Source organism: Hibiscus syriacus, unplaced genomic scaffold (genome assembly GCF_006381635.1).
Source record: "Hibiscus syriacus cultivar Baekdansim isolate YM2019G1 unplaced genomic scaffold, ASM638163v2 tig00002878_pilon, whole genome shotgun sequence".
In the NCBI taxonomy this organism is placed as follows: Eukaryota; Viridiplantae; Streptophyta; class Magnoliopsida; order Malvales; family Malvaceae; genus Hibiscus; species Hibiscus syriacus.
This window is the reverse complement of record NW_024061951.1, coordinates 16,561-43,731: the sequence shown is the minus strand read 5'-3', so window position 1 is coordinate 43,731 and position 27,171 is coordinate 16,561. Positions and strand designations below refer to the sequence as shown.

The window sequence follows — 27,171 nt, the reverse complement described above, 5'->3', positions numbered from 1 at the left end:
AGCTTAAACAATTAAATACTCGAAGTTTCTTGAATCCAAATTAGGTTAGTTTATAGGAGGTTTGCAATGACAGACAAAATATATGAAGCGATCCAAACGGGCTTTTTCCTATCAATGGCCCAACTGCGATGCCAAGATGTGTCCCTGCTTCAACCTTCCGCTTTAGATCAAGTATATAAATGAAGCCACCTTTCTCTCAATTCTTCTCCATAAGCCAGAAAGTTGGAAAATTTATAGAAAAATGAAAAGGTGAAAATTCTCTCTTTTCATCGATCGCCTAAACCAACTGAAAACGTTGTCGATCGCAGGAGAGAGGGAATCAGGAAATATGGGGAAGAAAAGGAAGTCGATAGCTACGAGCCTTGATGAGGTGGATCGGACTATGTACGCCTTGTTTTCCAGCGCCGCTAATTCCTTGTCTCAGCTTTATACTCAGGCCATGAATCAACAAAAACTCTCCTTCCAAGCCGGCAAACGCCATGGCCTTGTAATCTCTCTCTTCATCTCCCACTCCCCCACATATAACAAATATTCCTTTATTTTTGGGTTTTTTTTATTTGCATGAAACCTTAGCTTTATGAATTTTTATATTCGTTCTTGCATCTGGGTTTTGCGTCTTATTACGTATCTATCTTCGAGAGGCTCAAAGTTAATGATTTTGATCAATCATGCCTGCTTTTATTCTTATATTTTGTATTTAAATTTGGTAAAACATATTATCCACGCGTATATGCCTAGGGGTTTACTGATTTGGATTAAATTTATTAGCTCACTGTTTGCTTGTGTGTTCTGTATAGCATTTGTGTGTGTTACCTTTTAACATAGTGTGTTGCATTTTGGTTTGGATGAAAAACCTAAATGATATATGTATAAAGAAGAAATGCTATTGTTTTCTTGTGTTGTGCATTTATCAAAGAGTGGAAGTGATTGGTAGAGGATGCTTGTAAGTCATGGTAAATTAATATCGACAAAAGGATTTATTTGTTTATTTATTTCCAGCTCAATACTCGCTAATTGCAGTGCCTTAGCTGTGAAAATGCATATTGTGCGAATCAGATCATGTTTTCTTCCTTGTTGAAGGATAAGATTATAGTTTTCTCTTCCGTAGGCAGCATAAAAGTGAAGCTAATGAAACTGATATATTTCTTCCTTAAGCATTTTCCTTTTGAACGCTTGAAACTTGTTAGCCGCTGGATCATGCAACCAACTTCTTAAAACCCGAAAATTTTAAATAGCGATAACTGAAAAAAAAAGAAAAAAAATGAGTGAGAGAGAGAAAAACGTAGAGAGAGAGAATTTTAAAAAAAAGTCAGTTCCCGATGAGTGTTGGTCGGCGTTTATCGACAACCTGAGTAGGAGGGTTTCTCGTCATACTCTTAAGGAATTATTCTTAGTCCATGGTCCGGTTATGAGAGTTTTCATTCCCAATCAAATTAGAAATCCTAAGTACAGATTTTCCACCTTTGCTTTTGTTCATTTTAAGAGGGAGGAAGATTTAAGGAGGGCTGTTGATGAGTTAAACGGGGTTGTGATTGATGGAAGGAAGATCTTAGTTAGTCCTGCCAGATTTAAGGATGATCGTTCAAGGTCAAGGGTGGTGCATACTTCTTCAAACGAGGCTTCTGGTCAGATTAATGCAGATTCTTCGAAATCAAGAGAAAGAGAAAATATTATCAGAAGTAGAAGGGACGATAGAACTTATAGGGATGCTCTGATGTCAAATGGGATTACAAGGTGGTACAAAGAACTATTGTCTGAGGATGTCCAAAGGAGGAATGTCAAGAAAAACATTATGGAGATGCATATTCCATCAGAAAGTGCCAATTGGGTTAAGAGGTCGTTAACAGGGATTATCAAATACTCGTTTCAAGTTGAGTTCATTCGGAATGCCTTATTTAAGGAAGGCTATGATGTTCAAATTGCTAGATGGGGTTATGTTTGGAACTCTTGCGTTTTAGTTCTCAATTCCCATGAGGAGATGTTGGATTTGTGGAGCAAAAAGAAAGAGGTTTTAAAACAGTGGTTTGAACGAGTGGAACCTTTACTGAATGAGGCCGGAGTTCCCATGGCCTTCTGCATGGCAGAATTAATAGGGGTTCCTTTGTTATGCTGGAATGAATCTTTCTTCGAGAAAATGGCTGGGAGATGGGGCAAAGTGGTAGGTATTCATGAGAGTACAAGGAAAAGAGAAGACCTTACGATGGCAAGAATTTTATTGAGGGTGGAAAGCCCTTTTGATGTTCCAGAGGTGATCACTCTTGGATCTTATGGAAGATCATTCAAAGTAAGTATTAAGATTGGATCAGCAAGTGAGTATTCATGTTTGTTTTTCAGTAATTTTCCGGTGGAGGATTCCGATGAGGCATTTTCTGAAGAAATTAGGTCTGAGGAGGATGTAGACAGGTTGTTGTCAGATCATGGGGAAGGGGAGGCATGTGCAACAAGGAAAAATCGTATGTCAGTGGACAATTGGATTGAGCAGGGTGTGTTCAGTGGTTCTGGAGGAGTTAGTGAGAATAGACAGCTAGCAAGGCTTCCCTTAGATAGGAAAGGTATTAAATGTAGTCTGCCAGAAAGTCAAAAGGTTGGGAGTTTAAAAGTTGGTGAGTTTGCAGGTTTGGGGATTAGAAGTCAACATTATTCGGCTGATGGGTCTCAGGCCCATTCTGAAGACTCTGGGCAGTCTGGGTCAAAAGATTTTTCGGGTTTCATTTCTGGGCCAGCATATATAGTTAATAAGTGTGGGGATTTTGTGGAGAACCTTAATTTAGCAGGAAAAAACAGGAAAACGTTTAGAGTATTGGAGAAGAGCCCAATTACAGAGAAGGTGGTTAATGCAAAAATAGAGGATGAAGAAGAAAGTTTAAGGTTGGTTGAACCGGTTACAACTAATATAGGAAACATCTCAAGGGGGAGATAGTTACACCGTTCTAGAAGAAAGGTCTCATCTGAGAGTGAGGTGCTGGAAACTAGAAGTTTGAGCAGTTGCAAAAGGGTCTATAGCAAGTCGAGGGAAAGAAGATATTGGTATGGAGATTTGTTGAATTTTACGAATGAAATAGATGGCACCAAGGTTGGGCAGAGGAAGTTGGATGTGGACTCCAGCACTGCAAAACAGATTTGTTTTTCAACAGAGCTCATTGCTGATGGGAGTCTTCTTCCTAGCTTTGTTAATGGTCTTGGGGATGGGACCGTAGAGCGGGAGATTGAAGGTTACTGTTCTGAAGGTGAATGCTTAAGACCCAAATCTGGTTTGTTAATTAGAAGGAAGAGGAGAGCTAGAAGGATCCTGTTTCGAGAAGCTCTTGACCAGGTGAGCATTGATACAGCATCCTCCTCAGCTTTCTCGAGTTTATTGAAAGAAGCTGTAGAAACTTGGGAGGTTAGTAAGCTTTTGGGAGTATCTTTTAAGGAAGGGAAAGAAGCATTTTTGGAAAAAATCATAGCTCTAGAGAAAGGCTTGATTGGGATTAATCAAGGTTTGGTTGATTGAGGGTTTTTGTTTGTACCTTGTTCCCTTTATGAAGATGTCAAAGTTAGTAATATGTTCATGGAATGTTAGGGGTTTGGGGAAAAATGAAAAAAAGAGAGCTGTTCAGAATTTAGTCACTAGCTTAAATCCTACTTTCCTTTGGTTGCAAGAAACTAAGACTGAAAAATTTAAGAGGTATTTCTCTATGAAATGACCATCCAGCTCAGTTGGTAGAGCACAAGGTTCTAAACCTTGAGGTCGTGGGATCAAGTCCCACGGAGGGCATTTCATAATTTGGAGGTCTCCTACGGAAGCTGCTCTCAACCTGGTGTTGGGGGCAGCCTACTATCTTACCTCCCCCTTACCCCATACATATGGGAAAAAAAGGGACAGCCATTTTTTTCTTTAGGAGAAGTGGGATTAATAAGCTTAAGGAGTTTTGGAATCTCCTTCAGTTGGATCAGCGGGGGGCCTGTTGTGTTGCTGGGATGACAATATCTTTGAGTTGGAGAGTCAGTTTATTAGTAGGAGATTTATAGCTACCTTTGGTAAATTCCGGAATAAAAAACTTCAGTTGTGGTTTCATCAATGTATACGGTCCAGCAGTGGAGGAAGAGAAAGCTGGTTTTTTTTGAAGAATTAAGCAGTTTTCTTAGTGGATAGAATTTTCCCGTTTGTGTGGGAGGGGACTTCAATGTTTATTTACAAGAAAATGAGAAGATGGGCAGAGGCCAAAGTAGGAGCTCAATGGAGATCTTTAATGACTTCATTCTTCATACGGGCTTAATTGATCTTCCTATGAATGGGGGAAGGTTCACTTGGTGTAATAACCAAGAGAATCCCACGTTTGTAAGATTAGATCGTTTTTTGGTTGACAGTCAATTTCTAGCGTTATTTCCGGACATTTTACAGTCTCTTCTACCAAGATCATTGTCAGATCACAATGCCATAATTCTTGTGAATAAAAGGAGTGGACTGGGGTCAAAAACCGTTTAGAATGTTCAACTATTTGATGGATGAGGAGGGTTTTGAGGATATGGTTATTTCTTCTATTCATAGTTCTAAGAAAAGTCAGGTGCTTTTAGTCTTTTAAGGAGTGCCAAACATGCAATTAAAAAGTGGTCTGGAAACAGAGATAAGTATCCAGGAGACTTGATTTCTGAGTTAGATAAGAAAATTTCGAAGATAGAGTCTGATATTCAACAAAAGCAGGGTGCTGTCGATAGTGAGGTATTAACTGAGTTGAATAATTGTAGAGCAGAATTGTGGAAGCTGCACAAGATCCAAGAGCAGATTTGGTTTCAGTATTCGAGATCTAAATGGATTGAAGACGGGGATCGCAACACTAAATACTTCCATACCTGTGCTACGGTTAGGAAGAAGAGGAATGCACTGGTGGCACTTAATTTTAGAGGAAAAATAGTTGAAGACCCAATTGCTATTAAGGACATTGTGAAGGATTATTTTTTTAAGATCTACAATAACCGATCTACTCTAGAAATTGATGAATTAAATCTAGATTTTTCCAGAATTTCTTTGGAGCAGAATCAATTCTTAGAGCAGGAATTTTCAGAGGAGGAAGTTTGGGATGTTGTGAAGTCTTGTGGAAGTAACAAAAGCTCCGGGTCCTGATGGCTTTAATATGGGTTTTTTCAAGAGGTTTTGGCAGGTTCTTAAGGAAGATATTATGATCTTCTTTAAGAAGTTTTACTTGGGGAAGGATTGGGAACATGGAATAAATCACACTTTCATCACTCTTATTCCGAAAATTTCAAACATTGGCGGTTTGGACGATTTTAGACCTATTAGCTTAGTTGGTGGTTTGTACAAGATCCTCTCTAAATGTCTGTCAAGGAGACTTAGGAGCTGTATTTCAGATTTGATCAGTCCATGTCAATTCGCTTTTATTCCCGGTCGACAAATCTTGGATTGTTCCCTTATAGCCAATGAAGGGATTGACTTTTGGAAGAAGAATGGTTTAAAAGGATGTGTTTTTAAAGCTGATTTCAAGAAGGCATATGATACTCTTGACTGGCTTATTTTGTTCAGAATTATGAAGGAAATGGGATTTGGTTCTAGATGGATAGGGTGGATTTCGAAGTGCATCACTTCAGCAACTGTTTCAGTCTTGGTGAATGGGGTTCCAACCGAGGAAATCCCAATGGCTAAGGGTCTTCGTCAAGGCTGTTCTTTGTCTCCGTTGTTGTTTAATATAGTTGGGGAACTATTGAATTTATTGACACTTAAAGCTGTTTCAGGGGGTCTCTTTTCGAGTTTGATGATTAGAAATGAGGAGAAGAATTTTAATTTAACACATCTACAATTTGCTGACGACCTTATAATTTTCTGTGGTGCGTCGAAAAAACAGATCTTGAATGTGAAGAGGGTGCTTCGAGTGTTTGAGATTATTTCTAGACTTCAGTTGAACTTGAAGAAGTGCAAATTGTTTGGGGTGAATTTAAGGGAAGAGGAAATTAAGGATTGGGCAGCTACGATTGGATGTTCAGTGGGTTATTTTCCCTCTGAATATTTGGGACTCCCTCTTGGTCTACACAGGAACTCTAACATTCTGTGGGATCCAGTGGTTCAAAGCTTCAATAAGAGGTTAGCAGGCTGGAAAGGCTCTTCTTTGTCACTGGCGGGCAGGCTGGTTTTGATTAAATCAGTCCTATGTTCACTTCCTATATACTATTTGTCATTATTTAAGGTTCCAGCTTCAGTATACAAGACCCTAAACTCTATTATGTCAAATTTTTTATGGAGTGGAGGAGGTGGGAGGAAGAAAATCCATTGGGTAAGCTGGTCCAGCGTTTGTAAACCAAAAATTGAAGGAGGCTTGGGAGTTCTTAATATAAATACGATGAATAGGGCTTTATTGGAAAAGTGGGCTTGGAGGTTTGCTATTGAGAGGAAGGCGATTTGGAGGGAAATGATTTGCACTAAATACAAAATGGATTCTTCATTGATACAGCTTGATAGTAAGGTTTCTCCTAAATTTTCTTGGATATGGAGATCTTTGGTGAATAATCATTTTAAAGCTGATTCGATGGGCTGTAGTATCAGAAGCAATTATAGCTACAAAATTGGCAATGGGAGGAATATTCGGTTTTGGCAAGACAATTGGGCATTGGATCATCCTTTGATGGTCATGTTCCCTAGACTATTCTCTATTGCAGTGAACAAAACTGGAAGATTATTTCAATTTGGGGATTACAGTTCTGGGGGCTGGTTTTGGAACGTCCAGTTGAGAAGGGAGTTGAATGACTGGGAATTTGAACAATGGTCAAACTTGATGGCTGTTATTTCAGATTTTTCTGTTTCTACTGATGCTATTGATGGACTGTTGTGGAAGGGGAATGGAGAAGGGGTTTTCAATGTTAAATCATGTGCCAATCTATATTATTCGGGTATTTCTGATTTGGAGGAAGCTAATTTTTGGAAATCTATTGTTAGGAGGGGCCTGCTGCCTCCAAGAGTAGAGACTTTTCTTTGGCAAGTTATCTTAAAGAAGCTGGCAGTGAAGACAGCTCTGGTTAAGAGAGGTGTTCAGGGCATAAATGATTCTATGTGTCCTTTTTGTAATCTAGAAGAAGAGTCTTCATCTCATCTATTTTTTTCCTGTTCGGTTGTTTGGCCAATATGGACTAAATTCATGGGTTATTGGAATTTTCAGTCTGTTTTTCATGAAGATGCAAAAAAATTCCTAGTAGCATGGACTAACCAACTCTCTGATGTGGTCATTTATCCCTGGAGTGGTCTTATGGACAATATGGAAAACTAGGAATTATATAGTGTTTGAAGGAGGGAAGTTTGATCGAGCAGAAATATTCTATCTAGCTAGGTGCAGGCTTGCTTCATGGTTTCTAGCTAGGGAAACTCAGATTTCTATTTCCAAGGATGCTCTTATTGCCGACCCGTCCTTAGTGGATTCTTGCTTGTCTCATACTAATCGGATTTCAACTAAGGTTCCTTGGTCCCCTCCTCCAAAGGGTTTTATTAAACTTAATGTGGATGCGGCTACTTCTAGTGATTGGAAGAGGAGTGGTTTAGGTGGTGTTCTGAAAGATAGTTCTGGTTCGATTCTTGGCTCCTTCAAAGACCCTGCTGGTCCGGGACCTCCAACTTTGATGGAATTGAAAGCTATCCTAAAGGGGTTATTTTATTATGAATCTATTCGCCACAGATTTAAAGAGAGATTGATTATCGAGAGTGATAGTAAGGTGGCAATTGGTTGGGTCAAGGATGTTGGTTCTTGTCCTGTCGTTTATGTTCAAGTTGTTAAGGAAATTATTCAAAAGCTTAGTGTTTATGAAGGTCTTATTAGATGGGTTAGTAGAACAGCCAATATAGAGGCGGATGTTCTAGCTAAGGCTGGTATTGGTTGAGTATTATGTTCTGTTAAGGGCTGGTTCTTTTTGGCTTTTTATCTCTGGAGGGAGATTAGACTTTGTATTACTTTGTAATGTTTTAAGATTAATGAACTCCTAGGGCACTCTTTTCCTCCTTCCGCTGATTAAGGAACTATTTTCAAGTTCCGTTAATCATGAAGGGGGTTTTTAGTGAGGCCTACTATTCCTATCAAAAAAAAAAACTTCTTAAAACCCTTACTAGGGATATTGATGTTAAACTTTTCTAGTGTTAATGAACGTGATTGAAAATTGGAGGGGTGTACTGCCAGCTTGACAGTAGCTAATAAATCTTGGTGAAGTCAACTCACTCGAATATGCTCAGGTCTACTTTAGAATCATAATTCGATTTGGAAGTTTGTCTTCCTACGAGGACTTTTGATGTCTTATAAATTTTTACTCATTCCTTTGTCAAGAGTAAAGGTCTTTCTTAGTGCACACAGCATTCGAGTGTAAAACGAGGACTTTTGATGTCTTGTAAATATTACTCATTCCTTTGTTAAGAGAGCAAAGGTCTTTGCTTAGTTCACACAATATTGACTGTAAAATCTACCGAATTTTAAATTTTCAACTGTAAAGTATTCTTTGGTATCTATATGGCTGAATTCCAGCCTCTATTTGTCCATTTGATTTAAGGGAAAAAATCTACCGAATTTTAAATTCAGCTGTGAGTTCTGCTAATACATTTATCCTGACTTGATTTCAGGAAAAAAATTATCAGTGGATCTGGAGACAACAAGAGGGAGGATCAAGAGTAACAACATTGGATATCCTCAGTTACCTTCAGGTTTGTTCTTCTTTGAATATTTTTAAATCTTTACTCTATGAGTGTGTGTAAGCTAATGCTGTTTTAGTTTTAATGTGTCTCATGAAAATTTGATCTAAGTCTTCATCTTAAGGTTGAATGAAATATCCCTTTCTCTTGGTTTTTTTTCCTCCTTTCTCTGTGTATTATACATTTTACGGTGTTTACCATGTACAAACTTGTGATATTTAGATCCATCTGGTTATTATTCTATCTAGTATATAAGACTCTTATCAGAATATAAACAACATTTGGATTAATTCATGCATGCGTGCTTTTTCCATTGTTTCCAAATTATTTTGCAAATAATTTTGAGTTTTGACCAATAGTAAACATACTTGAAAGTTGGAAATTAGACCTTGTGCATTGCACCGTACTGCTGTTTAGACATTTAACTTTTTTGGAAGTGATGAGATGCAATGTGTGATGAGAATTGTACCGAGCATAGGTTTTTTCCTTGTTTTTTATTTTACTTGAAGGAAAGTTATATGCAAGGAAAAAGGAAATTATCTAGATTTACCTGTTTCTTGGCTCCATTGCTCGGAGGAGGTGTTTTAATCTAGTTGTACTTTTTTTTTTATAAGAATAGATGGCCTCATTAAAAACCTCCCTCTTAGAGGTCCTTTACCGTAGGGTAAGAACTAACTAGCGGAAGGAGGAAAAGAGTGCCAGACTTTATTGATTGCGAATGAATTACAAGAGACTTAAAAACTGTCCTGCGAGATACATAAAACTTAACACACTGCTAAAAATCCTAATTGTTGACCGCCCCAACTCGCTGAAACAACAAATACCATCACCCAATCCCCTCCTTTGCTATCTTATCAGCCTCGCAATTACAGCACCTCGGAATCCACCTCACAATAATCTCGTACACAGAAATTGCAGAAGCAATCTCCTTAACTAGATTAGTAAGAAAAGTAGGGTCAGTGGCTTGATCTTTCAACCATTCCACTGCTAGTTTACAATCAGATTCCACAATTAATCTTCTCTTCAATGCCCATTCTGAAGAGACAAAGATGTTAATTCCTTTCTTGATGGCTTTCACCTCTGCTAAGATGATACGAGTAGGACCAATATTTTCTGAAAAAAGACATCAGTTTTGTCCGATTCAAGTCTCTAAGAATACCCCCAATTCCAGCAATTCTCCCAACAGAACAAACAGCTCCATCCACATTCATTTTAAAAAAATCAGTTGGAGGAGGACTCCAACAAACCACCGGGCTGTTCAAATCTTTAATAACAGAGAAATTGTCTGCCAATGAAGGATTACCAATTAACGAATCCACCTGAATAGAGCGATTAAGATATTTTGCTAGGAACCATTTCGCTAACATGAGGCGAACAATGAAAAACAGAGCGAATCTGTCCATCTTCCCACCAGCAAAGATGATTTCATTTCTGAATTTCCATAAAGACCATAGGACAGCCGCTGGAATGAACTTCCACATGGCAGAATAATGCATCAAATCTGTCCAAGAGCTAAGAAGGGAGGGAGGATCAGTAGGTAAAACTAACGAAATACCCCAAAAGCCGATGATTTTGTTCCACAGTTCCCACGAAACTTGATAAGAAATAAAAAGATGTTGAACAGATTCTTCACAGTGATTGCATAGAGGGCATAAAATATCGTCCCCTAAGGGAACCATCCGTTTCTTCAATTCCACCCACACCGGTACTCTTTTATGAGAAACTTGCCATAGGAAAACCTCAACTCTAGGAGGAACTAAACCCATCCAAACATATTTGTTCCACAGGAATGAATCTTCATTAGAATAGGAAAAAGACTTTCTACAAGCTTTAACCGAAAACAACTCTTCCCCCACTCCATCCCATAGCAAACAATCCTCCAAAGATTCGGTTAATTTAATGTCTTTGAGTCTATCTAGAAGCTCCACCAACTGAACCACTTCCCAGTCACAAAGATTCCTCCTTGTTTTAATATTCCACTCCCATCCATTCGAATCGAAGCTCCCAAAATTAGCAAGCTTGCCCCATTAAATTGGAGAAAGAGCAAAAATTATAGGGAAAAGGATTTTCAAAGGAAAATCCCCTAACCAAGTATCATTCCAAAAGGATATCGATTTGTCATTCCCTACTTGTAACTTCGCATGGGCTCTAAGGCAACCTCCAACAAAATCATCTTTGGTGAAGTTATTAACAATTCCCCTCCAAATCCAAGAGTCCTTGTGGGAGAGGACCTTGGTAATGTCCATGGAATTACAACTAACATCATGATTGGTACATATGAACCTCTTCCACGGGGAATTTTTCTCATTAGCAAACTTCCACACCCACTTTCCCAACAAGGCTCTATTAGAATGTTTCAAGTCGGCAACTCCCAGACCTCCACAACTCAAAGGATTGCAAATCTTCTCCCAACTTACCCAGTGCATTTTCTTCTTCTCAGCCCCATCACCCCATAAAAAAGTCGCCATCAAAGAATTTAACTTCTTGCATATAGTAGAAGGCATCTTGAATAAAGAAAGAAAGAAGACAGGTAAAGATGACAAAACCGACTTAATAAGCACTAATCTACCTGCCAATGACAAGGAGGAAGCTTTCCACCCCGCTAGTTTCTTGTGAAATTTATCAAGAACCGGCTCCCACAATTTCTCACAATTTCTTTTTGCCCTTAACGGAAGTCCCAAGTAAACAGACGAAAAGGAACCAATAGAACATCTAATAGCCGAAGCCCATTCTTCCATGATATGGTCCTCCACATTAATGCCAAAAAGTTTGCTTTTAGCTAAATTAAGATGAAGTCCCGTCATTAAGCTATAAATCCTCAAAACTCGTCTCACATTCTTTATCTGCGTAATGGAAGCTCCACAAAAAATAATGAGGTCGTCTGTGAATTGAAGATGAGACAAAGTGAAGTTGTTTTGGTTTTTGCCAAATGAAAATCCTTGAAATAGGCCCATTTCCACAGCTTTTGATAACATCATATGAAGTAGTTCACCAACCACGTTAAACAGAAGAGGAGAAAGGCTACATCCTTGCCTCAAGCCTTTAGCAATTGGGAACTCCTCTGTAGGCGACCCATTGACTAAAACCGAAATTGAAGCAGTGGAGATACACTGTGAAATCCAAGAACACCACCTTTCACCGAAGCCCATGACTTCCAATAGCCTTAGAAGAATCTTCCAGTCAACTGTGTCATATGCTCTGCTGAAATCGACTTTAAAAACAACTCCTCTTAGCCCTTGCTTCCTCCAAAAATCAATGCCTTCATTTGCAAGACAAACACAATCTAATAACTGTCTCCCCGGAATAAAAGCAAACTGAGTTGGGCTAATAATATCATTAACACAGGAAGAAAGTCTCTTAGACAGAACTTTTGAAAGAATCTTATACAGCCTGCCCACAAGGCTGATAGGTCTATAGTCTTCAATACTCTTACCTTTTTTAGGAATCAAGGTAATAAAAGCATGATTTACCCCATGAACCCATTTCTTTACTTTGTAAAAATCAGAAAAAAAACTCCATGATATGGTCCTACAAATTCAACCAGTACTTCTTATAGAATCCCATGGTAAAACCATCCGGGCCAGGAGCTTTAGAACTTTCAGACGAAGCAATTGCTTGTCAAACTTCTTGCTCCGAGAATTCTGCTTCAAGACAATCTCTTTGAACTGCTGTCAATTGTTTAAAATCAAAATTAAAGCCTGCAACTTCCAGAGTTGATTTTACATTATATGCATTCTTGAAAAAATTGAAAACAGTTGCTTTTATCTGTTCTGGATCTGAAATAAATCCCTCATCAGACTTCAATGAATGAATGGAATTGATTTTGTTTCTCCTCAAAGCACTAAGATGGAAGAACCTTGCATTCCTATCTCCGTCTTTAATCCATCTTGTTCTGGATTTCTGAAACCAGATCCTCTCTTCGATTCTCAACAACCTCCAAAGCTCTTTTTTAAGATCAATCAACTGATCCCACTCCCTTGAAGACAAAATTCCACCTTGAGATTTTCTGTCCAAATCATTGATTTTTAATTCCAGCTGCGAGATGGATTCTGCTAGCCCTCTGTGACAGCTTCCAGGCCAGCTTTTTATTTTATTTTTTGCAGACTGTAGCAACCTGAAAATTCCCCCTCTATTCTTCTTCTTTTTCTCTTCTGCCAGTGATTCTTCAACCAAATCATCAAATCCTTGTTCTTCTAAAAGGAAATTAAAGAACCTAAAGGGTTTAGGCCCCCAATTAATAGAAACATCCTCCAACAAAACTGGATTATGATCTGAAATTGATTTCGGTAGAAGACTTTGTGTAACATTAGGAAAACTGTCAAGAAATCTGGCACAAATTAAAAACCGGTCTAGTCTCACCCATGTTGAAAATTCTCTATTGTTGCACCACGTGTAAGTACCTCCTGAAAAAGGCAAATCGATGAGATTAGCTTGTTGCACAAATGATCTAAGGATACCAATTGAATTCCAGTTTTGTGATTTCCCTTGCTTTTTTTCCGTATCAATATACGCATTAAAATCTCCCCCAATACATACTGGCAAATTTTGAGAAATTACAAATTGCAGCAGCTCCCCATAAAACTCTTCCTTTTCTGATTCGATAGAGGACCCATACACATTTATAAATACAAACTCCTTTTGCCCATTCATCAATTTTCCCATTACGGCCAAAAACCTACTGTGAACATGCTGGTTAAAGACTTGAACAACACTTTCATTCCACATAGTAATCAACCCCCCGATGATCCTTGAGCTGGAGACACCAGGACTCCCTTTAGCAAATTACCCCCTATCCTCCTTGTAATCGACACATGAACTTGATCCAACTTTCATTCTTGAATGAAAAGAAAAACCAGCTTCAATTTCCTTACATGCTTTGCAACTGCTACAGATTTTTCTCTTCTCCCTAGTCCCCTTATATTCCACGTTAAAATACTTAGATTATTCATAAAAGATAATAAACACCCAAACAACAAAATACCAAAACTACAAACAGCACATACTGACCAACAGTCAAGCTTCCCTTACAACCTCTGAATGTTGTTTAAGACTTAAAATTTTTGCAATAAAAACCTCCTCTTCGTTGAAAGAAATCCCCAACATTTGACAAACTTGCCAAGTAGCCAACGCTTCGTCTAACAACTTCAAAAAAGTGAATGAAGAAGTAGTATAGATATTAACCCAGTCCATGGCTTCAGTGATTAAACATCTTTGCTTCCTTCTATGTTCTTTTCTTGTCCCTGAAGTGGAAGAAGAAGCTGCTTCCTCACTAACTGAAAATTGACTACGGATAAAAGGAGCCAAAGATGACTCCTGAAAATTGACAGAACAGATGATGTCCTTATCCTGTTCACCTCCAATAAATAATGGAGACAGCTGATGATTAATACTTAGCTCAGCGATATTCTGATTCTGAGTCAGAATACCCTCTGCATAAGTGACACCTTCTTCCCTACCCGAACACTGCCAGATTCGTCTATTCCTTGATCTTCTGTACACCCTACCATAACATGATTTACCTCTCCTACCATCGAGAACACTTCTTAAAGACAAACATTTAGAAACAGGAAATCCCAGCTTCCACTTCTTAGTACTCTTCACATTAAAATCACTAACTTCTTCCTATAACTGATTTGTTCCTGCTTGCTTACCAAGAACATGGAGCTGAAATGCCTGAACTCCCTCAGAATTCTCCTCTATTAAGATGCCTCTTTCATTGACAATTGATTCAGGCGGAGACCGAACCTTTGGATGAAATTCTGTTCCATCCCAATTCAATTTCACAGCTGGCCCAGCAGGAATCAATTTAGTAACTGGGGAATATGACTCCCAATTAGAGTCTGAATGGGCTGAACTACTCTGATCCACTGCCTCTCTCAGCCCAATACCCGCATAATCCCTATTAGGACTAAGAACAAATTCAAAATTTTCTGACATCCCATTAATGTCGGGTTTTGTGAGAGAATCTTTTTCCAGAGAATGTACCCCACTTCCCACCATCCTCCCACTTTCTTGACTTTTGTGAACCCACATGTCCAACTTTGACAAAAATCCTTCAGCTGAGATTCCCCTATTATCTTCTTCCTTCTTTGCATCTCCTCCCTCGTCTTCCTTAGGAAAAACAACACTGTAACCGTCATTCGAACAGTTCACAAACTCAACTCCATTCACATCATGACTTACATTACACGAAAAATCCAAATTAACCTTAACTTTAAATGATCTGCCGTAAGAACCCACAATAAAACTTTCTTTTTTTTTATAGGAATTGAAGGCCTCGTTAAAAACCTCCTTCATGATTAAAGGAGCTTACAGAGAAGTTCCTAAATCAGCGGAAGGAGGAAAAAAGTGCTTTAGGATTTTATTAACCATAGAAAGAACACGATACAACCAGGGAGCCACCCCCAATATAAACAAAACACCAAAAACAGCCACAGACAATCCTACCAGAACCAGCCTAATCCAACAAAGCAACAACATCCTAACAAACAGACTGACCAAACTAAAAACCTAAACGTGGCCCGATAGACTCCCAATCAAACAAAAAAATCATACTAAAAGCCAAAGGTGACAGCTGACTAAAACCATATAAGCCAACTTCTAACTCAAAAGCCACGTAGCTTTCACATGAAAAAAATACAAAAAAACACGCACATAGCCGTCTTTCCACCACATCAACTCGTCTTGTCGACTAAGACCAACCGAACTTCCAGCTCCAAACAAAAAGCATGGTGCAGATCACCTGAAACTTCTACTCCTTCCCCCGCCAAAATCTTCCGACAACAGGTACACTACTGAGCCATTAGACTCACAACCCAAATCTTTACCAAAAGGCAAGGAGTTGATCGAATCCTTCTGTAGAGACTGCCCCAATGCTAGAAAATCAGATTCATATATGAATTGCCATCAGTAACAGACACCTCTTCCTCCCAATGCACCTTACTCTGATGGCTCTTGCTTGGGTAACCCCTATACTTTCTTTTGGGAGTTGTAAAATTCCCTTGAAAAATTTGTTTAGATCTATATTTGTTGCCAGAACCCACCTTAGGTCTCATGTACTGCCTTGCGTTACCCTTTGGATTTTTTAATGCGCAATTGTGAGAAAAGCCCTCGTGTATCCCATCCTCCACCTCCCTTAACTCAACCCGACCATCCAACATGGGGAAATCATTAAAATAATCCTTTGAGCCTCCAAAAGCACATGCAGGCTCACTACTTTTCCTAAAGGCAACTTCTATCTCCCTCTCCGCGTGAACCAACAGATCCACTTTATCCTTTAGGCTCACATCTTCCAATGCCCTTGACCCTAAGAGACCATCCAGGATGGGAGAATTAATTAAAAAATCCTTACTACCCTCATAACCACGTGCAGGCAAGCAAGTGTCCTTAGAGACATCCACTGCTTCTCTCTCCTCATGCACCAGCAATGTCTCGTGTTCTCCCACTCCCTCCATTTCCGAAAGAACCATCCTCTGACCCACAACGACACTCCTCGGACCCATCATCAATGCCTCGCCTAAGTTCCTGTCCTCCACACCCTCACCCGACAAGAGGCTGCCTCTAGCACTAGTCCCCAAATAGCAGAAATTTTTTTCTTCATTATCAGAACACCTCTCGGCCGACTGCACCTCCGAAGAGTGCACGGATCTTCCAGCTTCTTCAGAACCCCCTTCCAGCTCTGGAAACTTAACTGGAAAGACACCAACGAGCTCCCTCAACTTGGATAACGGGGATGCAACTTCCTCATCAAAAGAAGACGACTCTACCCACTTAATAAAAATTTTGCACCATCCTACCAAGCTGTCTTTGAGAGTTGAGAGCTTACTGTCGACAACAGAACCAACAACGGGAGCCTCCAAATTACTAACATCCTTCATTACACTGTTTCCCTCAACTGAAAAAGGACCAGAGAACTTCTTCCTCCAGAAAACATCACGAGGATGATATCTCGCCATGAAGACTCTAATTTTGTTAACTTGAATCCAAGATCTGTCAACACAGTTGATAGCCTTCCTCGCATCCTCCAGTCTGGTGAAACGAACAAAACCAAACCTACTTCCTCCCTTGCTTCTTTTATTAGGGATGAAAGAATCCACCACCTCGCCATATTTATCGAAAAATAACCAAAGACCTTGGTAATGAAAACTCTCTGGAATGTTGAAAATGATCACTGTGACACAGTTTTTCCCAACCGGACCTCTCACCTTACTCGCCATCAAGAGAAATGAAAAGGAATGAAAACAGAAAAACTTATCTAAAACACCTGATTTTTAGAGAGAAACTCATAACCCCTTTTATAAGTTGATGTTGTTCTTCTGGCCAACCAACTTAGAAAGAGGTTTATCAATCAGGCTGAAGCAGTGATCGAAAAGATGGAGAAGGGAAGAGGAGGAGATGGAAGTGGCGGTGGAGGATGCGGCGGTCGGTGGAGGAGATCCTTTTCAACAAAGCAGCAGCTTGTAACTTCTGGAAATTCGGCCGGCAGAAACGAAAATCTTTCTCTAGATCTACGACGATCTAGTTCGATTTTGAGAAAACCACCTACAGATTCTTAACCAGGGTGAAGAGAGGCTTTGAATGGTGGCTTTTTTTTACCATTCTGATTCCGACGAGCGACGGTCTGAGCTTAATGATGGTGATTGGCGCGGCAGCGAAAGTGTTGGCCGGCTACAGATTCTGGAACATCGAACGGACTTGCCACCCTTAACAACACCCTCGCCGACGAGAGATCCTCCCTAATTCTAGTCTCCTCAGGGATGTTAATAAACTTTCCCCACTTTCCTGCTAAATTTTTCAGGAAAGGATCATTCCAGCGAAGAAGTGGTAGACCAACCAGTTCCACCAAGTAAAATGCCAGAGGAACACCTTCATCATTCAACAACGGAGCTATCCAATCAAACCAGAAGCATAACTTATCCTGGACAGTCGACCACGCCTTTTCTAAATCTTCTTTTGAATTGAACACAATAATGCTGACATTCCTAACATATCCCCACCGCACTATTTTTACCACAAAGCCCTCCAATGCCAAGGCCTTCATCACTACATCAGGCTGTAAATGATCTTTGATAACCCCTGTTAAGGAGTTTTTGACCCAGCCAGAATCTTGCGATGGGATGTGCATATCCCATACGTTCCTAGCTCCATTTCTTCTTCTGGCCTCCCCTGTTTTCCAGAATTTCATTATCCTTCTGTCACGATTGGAGAGGGAAGACGAGAGGGAGAAGATGGAGGACGAAAGAAGAGTATCGAAGGAGAATGGGGAGAATTGGGGGAAATGAATAATCAAGGGTTAGGGATTGAGATAGAATTGGGAAGTAATTACCTGGGAGCAAGGCACGTGAGGAGCACGGGGGCAATTGGTCCAGCAGATACGGGTGGAGCAAAGGAAGCCCAGCAGAAGCCCAATTCCTGTTATCATAACAGAATTGGTTAGAGAGATGTCCAGCTGGCATAACAGAATCTATCAGGATTGTATGTAAATAAAGGCAATGTAAATAGACGAATGATTATGAAAAGAAATGAGTGAATATTCATTTTCTGTAATCTCCTTTCTTTCCTTCTTCTAAAACCTCATCTTCGATAATTTCTTCTCTTAAGTCTCAATCCATAACAAATTGGTATCGAGAGCCTGATTTTTCCTGGCTATTGACGTTGTAATGCCAAAGAAAAACCAGACCATGACTGAATCAGCAGATTTTACAGCACTACAGAAACAATTGGAGGAATTGACTGCTTTGGTCAAGCAGACTCAGGATGAAACCAAGACCCCTAAATGGTAGGAGAATCAAGAGGAGCGTATCACTGCCTTGGAGTCTAGAATGGCTACAAATCAAGGGTACGTGGAAGAGCTTTTGAAGATTTTGACCGGCCGAAAAGGGGATCAAAATCAGCCTGATGAGGAACAGGTACAAACCCCTAATTTATCTAAAACGAGTGGGAAGCATGATGTACAGGTTACAGTGGTTAATGACAAAAATAGGTTTACTTATAAACCTGATGAGCCTGGAATTCTAAAATCTAAGCCAAATGAGTTGCCTACTCACATAACCAGCTACAAAAATGATATTCAAGTGGGGGAGAACAGTGCTGTTAAGAACAATACAGTGGGTTTAGATATGGATAGAAGAGGCACAGGGGGGTCTTGTAATACTTCAGGGATTATGATGCACAGGCCTAAAATAGAGTTACCTTTTTTTGAGGGTAGTAATCCAAGAGGGTGGATACATAAATGCCTAAAGTACTTCTCATTATGTAGTATTGTTGAGGAACAAAGAGTAGAAATAGCTACAATGTACTTAACAGGTAAAGCAGAAATTTGGTTTGATGGCTACATCATGCAAAAACATCATGTTACATGGCATGAGTTTGAGGCAGACCTATGTCATAGGTTCTGTGATAAGGCGTTTGCTGATATAGTGGAAGAGTTTACTAAGCTGGTACAGAAAGGTTCTGTGGAGGAGTATCAGGACAGATTTGAAGAACTGCAGCCTCATATGCTCTTACAGAATCCTACACTAGGTGAGGAATTCTTTGTCTCTCTATTTCTTAGTGGATTAAGAGATGATATTAAACATAGAGTCAAGGCACTAGACCCTAAGACTATCTGAAGCATACATGCAAGCTAAACTGTATGAATTGTCTGTTGAATTTGAAAGTAAGAGAATGAGGCCAACTTTTAGAAACCCATCCTACCCAAATTCCCTACCTATTTCTAAACCAACTCAGTTACCAATTCCACAAAAGAGTTCACCCACCTTGCCACCAAAACAGAATTTAATAGAGTACAGAAGACAAAATAATTTGTGCTTTAAGTGTGGTGAGAAATTTGTTCCAGGCCATCAATGTAAAGCAAAACAATTGAACGTGATGATTGAAGAAGATATTATTCTGCCTTCAGATACTCTACCTACTGATTCAGAACAGCAAGTTATACAGGAGGAAGAGAGCCTAGAAATATCTATGAATGCCATCACTGGGTGTATTGGTCATAACACCTTAAGAATTCAGGGCAGTATCCTAGGCAAACCAATGAATATTCTAATTGACAGTGGTAGTACCCACAGTTTTTTAACACCACAGTGGGCTGAGGCTGGTATACACCTTACCCTTTGGCTATTACAGTGGCAAATGGTCAACAACTATATAGTACAGCAAGGTGTAATAAAGTTGGATGGCAAATGCAAGGACACTCTTTTGTTCATGATTTCAGACTTTTACAGTTGGGAGGGAGTGATATGGTATTGGGAGTAGATTGGATGAAATTATTTAGTCCAATTTTGATGGATTTCAACAAAATGACTCTCAGTTTTGTTCATCAAGATGGACAAATTGTTATACATGGTCAACAACCATCTTCATGTTTGCAGCAAATTTCAGGAGCTTCTTTATTGAAAATGACAGCTTCAGATTCTGTTATTTTGGGACATATGGTATTATTATCTATGACAGAAGCTTCTAAACCTATTCCTGCAGCTATTCAATCTCTCCTAGAAAGCTACAAGGCTATTTTTGAGGAGCCAAGAGGTCTTCCACCAGTAAGAAACCAGGACCATGGTATTCCCCTTAAACCTGATTCAATTCCTGTCAATCTCAGGCCCTACAGATTTCCCCACAACCAGAAGGCTGAGGTGGAAAGACAAATTGCTACTATGTTATCTTCTTCTATTATTCAGCCTAGTAGGAGTCCATTTTCTTCTCCATGCCTCCTAATTAAGAAGAAAGATGGCTCTTGGAGGTTCTGTATGGATTACAGGCAACTAAACAGCATGACTATTAAGGATAAATTTCCTATTCCTGTTGTGGAGGACTTATTAGATGAATTACATGGTGCTGTGTACTTTTCAAAGATTGACCTCAGATCAGGTTATTGGCAAATCAGAATTAAGGATGCAGATATTCACAAAACTGCATTCAGAACTCATCAAGGCCACTATGAATTTAAGGTGATGCCTTTTGGCCTTACTAATGCCCCAGCTACTTTTCAGGCATTAATGAATGAATTATTTAGTTCATTCCTTAGAAAATTTGTATTGGTGTTTTTTGATGACATTTTAGTTTACAGCAGTTCTATGGCAGCTCATATTGCTCATTTACAACAAGTTTTAGAGGTGTTACAGGCTAATCAATTATTTGCAAAGTTCTCTAAATGTTTTTTTGGACAGACCCAAGTGGAATACTTGGGACATATTATTTCAGCAGCAGGTGTTGCTACTGATCCCAGTAAAGTGGAAGCAATGAAGAATTGGCCTCTCCCTAAATCTTTGAAGTCTTTGAGGGGATTTTTGGGATTAACAGGCTATTATAGAAGATTTATTAAAGATTATGGTGCTATAAGCAGGCCACTAACACAAATGCTTAAAGCAGACAATTTTAAGTGGACTACTGCAGCTTTGACTGCTTTTGAAGATCTTAAAAGAGCCATGTCCACTGCTCCTGTTTTGGCTCTTCCAAATTTTACTCAGAATTTTTATTTGGAGACAGATGCAAGTTCAGGAGGTATAGGTGCTGTTTTATCTCAAAATGGCAGACCTATAGCATTTTTGAGTAAGGCCCTTAGTCCAAGAAATGCTACTCTTTCTATTTATGAAAGAGAATATTTGGCTATCCTATTAGCAATATCTAAATGGAGACATTACTTAGAGGGTAATCCTTTTGTCATTAAGACTGACCATGAACCTCTAAAGTATCTTTTGGAGCAGAAGTTGACCACTACAATTCAAAAGAGAGGATTAACCAAGCTTTTGGGGCTGGATTATACTATACAGTACAGAAAAGGGAAATCAAATGTGGTGGCAGATGCATTATCTAGACAGTGGGAGGATCAGGGACAGTGTTTGGTTATGGGCACAACTATAATTATTCCGAGTTGGGTGCAGGAGGTGGAGGCTAGTTATAAGGGAGATTTATTGGCTACTGATTGGATCACCAAATTGGTTGTTCATGCTACTGTTGATAATAAATGGAGATATTCAAAAGGAATCCTTAGATATAAGGATAGAGTTTATATTGGGGAGGTTGGATCTCTTAGACTACAGATTCTTCAGACATTACATGACTCACCTCATGGGGGTCATTCTGGAAGTCAAGCAACTTATCAGAGAATTAAATCTTACTTCTATTGGCCTAGACTTAAAACTATGGTGGTCAATTATGTTAAACTTTGTGTCGTCTGCCAACAAACTAAGGTGGAACATGTTGCTAAACCAGGACTACTACAACCATTACCTATACCTCAGCAAGCTTGGGAAGTTATCACTATGGATTTTGTTGAAGGCTTGCCTACATCTTTCAGGAAGAATTGTATTCTTGTGGTGGTTGACAAGTTTACTAAATATAGTCACTTTATAGCTCTATCACACCCTTACTCAGCAGCTGAGGTGGCTAAATTATATTTGGATCACATATATAAGCTTCATGGCCAGCCTAAAATGGCCATTTCAGACAGAGACAAGACCTTTACCAGCCTCTTTTGGAGAGAACTAATGAAGCTCTTAGGGACTAAGACCCTCTTTAGCACTGCTTATCATCCTGAAACGGATGGACAAACAGAGAGGGTAAATCAGTGCTTAGAGCAATACCTAAGAGGGTTGTGTTTTTACCAACCAAAGCAATGGGCTAAATGGTTGCCACATGCTGAGTGGTGGTACAATTCTACCTACCATACTGCCTTAAAACTAACACCTTTTCAGGCTCTCTATGGCTACAAGCCTCCTACCATGGTTTGGTATACAGACACTCAAGTACATGCAGTGGCAGAGTTAATGAGAAGCAGGGAAGACATTCGACAATTGGTGAAAATTCAATTACAGCAAGCCAGTAATAGAATGAAACAGAAAGCTGATAAAAACAGATCAGAAAGAGTATTTCAAATTGGGGATTTTGTGTACCTGAAACTGCAGCCGTATCGACAGACTTCTATCGCCCTGAAAAAAAATTTGAAATTAGCAGCAAGGTTTTATGGCCCTTACAAGATTATTGAAAAAATTGGGGAAGTAGCCTACAAACTTGACTTACCAGATTCTTCGAGGTTGCACCCAGTATTTCATGTCAGTTTATTGAAGAAGCATGTTGGGCCTGATGCAACAACCTCCACAAATCCTCCTACGATGGATGATGAGGGTCAGTTTCGGATAGAACCCAACAAAATATTAGCCAGAAGGATTGTTAATCGACACAGTAAACCGATTACACAGTTGTTGGTTCGGTGGACTAACCTGGACGAGATGCACGACACTTGGGAAGACTATTCAGTGCTGCGAGGGCAGTTTCCGTCATTTGATCCTTGGGGACAAGGATCGTCTGATGGGGTGGGTATTGTCACGATTGGAGAGGGAAGACGAGAGGGAGAAGATGGAGGACGAAAGAAGAGTATCGAAGGAGAATGGGGAGAATTGGGGGAAATGAATAATCAAGGGTTAGGGATTGAGATAGAATTGGGAAGTAATTACCTGGGAGCAAGGCACGTGAGGAGCACGGGGGCAATTGGTCCAGCAGATACGGGTGGAGCAAAGGAAGCCCAGCAGAAGCCCAATTCCTGTTATCATAACAGAATTGGTTAGAGAGATGTCCAGCTGGCATAACAGAATCTATCAGGATTGTATGTAAATAAAGGCAATGTAAACAGACGAATGATTATGAAAAGAAATGACTGAATATTCATTTTCTGTAATCTCCTTTCTTTCCTTCTTCTAAAACCTCATCTTCGATAATTTCTTCTCTTAAGTCTCAATCCATAACAAATTGGTATCGAGAGCCTGATTTTTCCTGGCTATTGACGTTGTAATGCCAAAGAAAAACTAGACCATGACTGAATCAGCAGATTTTACAGCACTACAGAAACAATTGGAGGAATTGACTGCTTTGGTCAAGCAGACTCAGGATGAAACCAAGACCCCTAAATGGTGGGAGAATCAAGAGGAGCGTATCACTGCCTTGGAGTCTAGAATGCCAAGGCCTTCATCACTACATCAGGCTGTAAATGATCTTTGATAACCCCTGTTAAGGAGTTTTTGACCCAGCCAGAATCTTGCGATGGGATGTGCATATCCCATACGTTCCTAGCTCCATTTCTTCTTCTGGCCTCCCCTGTTTTCCAGAATTTCATTATCCTTCATTCTCCACTCCACATTCACAACCTCCTTATAAGTTCTACCATCCCTCAGACTTCTCGGAATGACCAGTTCAGCCTGCTGCCTCCCATTAACCCCCGAGACTGAGTTAAATCCTTCTAGCTGAACTCTTTTAGCCTCTGTTGCACTTTTCCTGCCCTTCTTGTACTTTGCAATCCCCACTGAGACTCTCATCCCGTCGATCAGCGTACCATCCACATTCTTTATCGCATTTCTACGACCTTCCTCCATCTCATATTGCACAAAGGCAAACGTTGAAGACTTATAATTTGGTTTGACCATAAAAACTGGAATAAAGACCCTCACAACTCGACCATAATGATTAAAAATCTCTCTTAATTCTGATCTAGTCACTCTCTTACTCAGATTGTCGACAAAAACAGTTCATTCCTCATCGGAGGATGAACGACCTCTCACACTGACTCTCTTTCCCTCTCTACCTTTCTCACTCATTTTTTCTTTTCACTTATTTTCGTGTGGCAAGCAATTTCTTCTTCCGAAAGTGCAAAAGCGCCCTAATCTAGTTGTATTTAAGTTAGTCAATTCTGAGAGTATGCAAGTCTTCCTTGTTGCAATAGGGTACTAGCATGGAGCCGTATAGTTTTGAAAACCTCTGATCCCGTTTTGCATATTTTTTCTGATTAATGATACAACCTTCAAATTTATTTCATTGATTTGTTAAATGTGAATATTTCTGCATATGATTAAAATAAAACAAAAGACCCCATATCTTCATAATAAGTTTCAGTTGAGTTCCCGGGTCTTCGGAATTGGGTGAATTCATTGTTTTTGTTTTTTGATTCTTAGCACATCAAATAAGATTTCCTTATACGACTTTGCTTTAGCAATTCAACCAACTTGCTCATCGAAATCCTTTATAGGACTTATCTTAGAATATGTCACATGCAGCATGCTGATTTTCAGTAATTTTTTTTTAACTTAGGTTGATAATATTGGCTGGTTAAAGGTCTTCTTTTAAACTAAGAACACTTATAGATCAATGACTCTCATGAAGAGTTTCCATTACAGCTGCAAACACAGAACATAGACATGCAGGGACCTTTTGATATGTTCTTGTTAATTATCTCTCCTTTACAACATGGTATACGCTATTGTATTAACCTAAAATTTAGTAGGCAGTCTAAGTTGTCCTAGTGTCTAAACTCAACTGCTTATATAAATAAAATAAGACAAATAAACAAGACAATGTTCACTGCTGTGAACAGCAACTTTAATATATTTACTGCACATTAAATAACAAAAAGTATGTTATTCATATGTTAGAAACCTACACATTCACTTAGCTATGTCTCGTATTACAAATCCTTTTTTGTTTAGCTCTCATATTTTGCATCAGAAAGAGTGCAAGGCTTTACAAGATAGATTATGTTCTTCAGTAGTTGAGTCTGCACACTAATCGACTGGATGCCAACTATCCTTGAGTGACATCATTATCAATTTATCATAATGGTGAAAAGTAATGTTTGCTCTTGTAATAGGGCAATTGTTAGTTTTTGAGTCTTCTAGTGCCTTTAAAGGTTTGTGCAACCGCTAGTATGTTTGTTGCAAAGATTGCAAGGATAGGTCCTCCTTTCTGGAATATGGGAATCTTCATGACTCACCCTTTGTGTGCTTTCTGATCCTTTCTTTTTGTGATAATGAATAATTTATCTTTATAATATTCTGCCTGAACATCATGCAATCTTCTTGTAGAATGAACTAGACTATGGTGAAGAGCCATCAATGTCACCTACAGCACCAAGCCAACAACAGCATCCCCAGCCTACGATGCAGTTAATGAATACAAGTTTCATGGTGTCTTCAGGTTCATCTGGTCAAATTGCTGGGCAGGGAATTCGCCCTGACCAGTGTGATCAGCAGTCCAAGAATTTAGTTTTCTCAAGTGCTTTATCAAGTCCTGTCCGTCGGAGTCTCCAGCATTACCATATTGCTCAAGAAGGTTACTATCCCAACAGTGGTGTTCCTTCAGGAAATGGAGCCAGGAATAATGAACCTAGCTTTCTCCAGAACCAGACTAGAGATTCTAATCCTCTCAGCTCTAGTGACACCTTGATGGACATGCATTCCGATAGTCCATCTCATGAATCTACTTACTGATAATGCAAGGCAACTCTTTTTTAACCCCAACAATTAAAAGGTCCAGAACGGCTGTTGGTGCATCACCGTATTGTTTGTCGCTGTTGCTGAGGTAAAGAAAGCGCTAACATAAAGATGGCATTACACTAAAATAAAGCCCATGGCACAGGCGACTGACTAGCCAAAACGCATTTGAAGAAGAATAGTGGTGTGTGGTCTGCTTGTGTGTTCGGTTCTATTTGCTTGGAGGTCTTAGATTTCATGGCAAAGATTTTTGTTCAATCAGAATTCAGTTAAGGAAAAAGAAAATTCACAGGGCTTGTTAAAATTCTCTAAATATAAGAGTTGCTTATGATTTGTTCGTTTTGTTTCTGAATGATTCGCTCTATGCTGCAGCATCTATATAGACTGGTTTGATTGCCCATCATTGGACTCACTCATATAGTTTGTGAAAGAGAGAAAATATGCTTTCTTCCTTTTATTGCTTGATACCATTTCTGTCTACCACATTATTAAAACCAATATAATCAGGAACATGGATATGTCATCTCTCCGGAAAATAAAGTTCTAGAATATTAACTTCTTAGAAGAAAAACATCTCCTTTACCTATAATTTTGTTTTTTATTTTTATTTTTTGCTAATATAAAAACAAAAATAATCATTTTTATATAACATTTAGATTATTTAAACCTTTCTATCTTTGAATTGAAGAATATTAAACGTTTAAATATATTTAATTATTTTTATATTTTTATAAAATATATTAATAATGATGTTATTAAATTTAGTTAATAAGTTTTACAGTTTTATTCTTATATCACGACAATGTTGTAATATTTATTTTATGGTGTCATTTTTAATCACTAGAGATATCAACGGATTTATTTTATTCTCTCCTATCACTCTATTAGTTTAGATTTTACCTAAATTATTTTAAGACTCATAAAATTCAATCTTAAACTTAAATTTTGTGAAATATCAAACCATTATGATCTATAATATCTATCATTCGATCAATGCTCCACCGTTGTGATTTGAAAAAAGATGTTTTCAGGGATGGAGCTAGCATCTAACATTGAGAGGGGCAAAGCTTTATTAAATATTTAAATAAAAAATTATTTGATTAATATTTAAAGTAAAAAAAACCTAAAATGCTATTATACCAAAATATTTGGGAGGGACAATAACCCTCCAATACAAAGCATAATTCCGTCTTTGGATGGTTTGTCATGGAAATACCAAAGGGATTTGAAACTATTAATTTTTTCACAAAAAATAAATAAAGAAAA

The 27,171-nt window shown here is 38.9% G+C and overlaps 1 protein-coding gene across 1 annotated transcript; it reads left to right on the top strand.

Annotated features, from left to right (window-relative positions):
• The first annotated feature begins 205 nt into the window (after positions 1 to 205).
• LOC120161002 lies at positions 206 to 26,004 on the top strand. The gene is made up of 3 exons (XM_039171313.1): positions 206 to 487; positions 8,585 to 8,665; positions 25,498 to 26,004. Exons 1-3 carry the CDS (start codon positions 329 to 331, stop codon positions 25,900 to 25,902), a joined length of 645 nt encoding a protein of 214 aa, XP_039027244.1. The 5' UTR covers positions 206 to 328; the 3' UTR covers positions 25,903 to 26,004.
• The last annotated feature ends 1,167 nt before the right edge of the window (positions 26,005 to 27,171 follow it).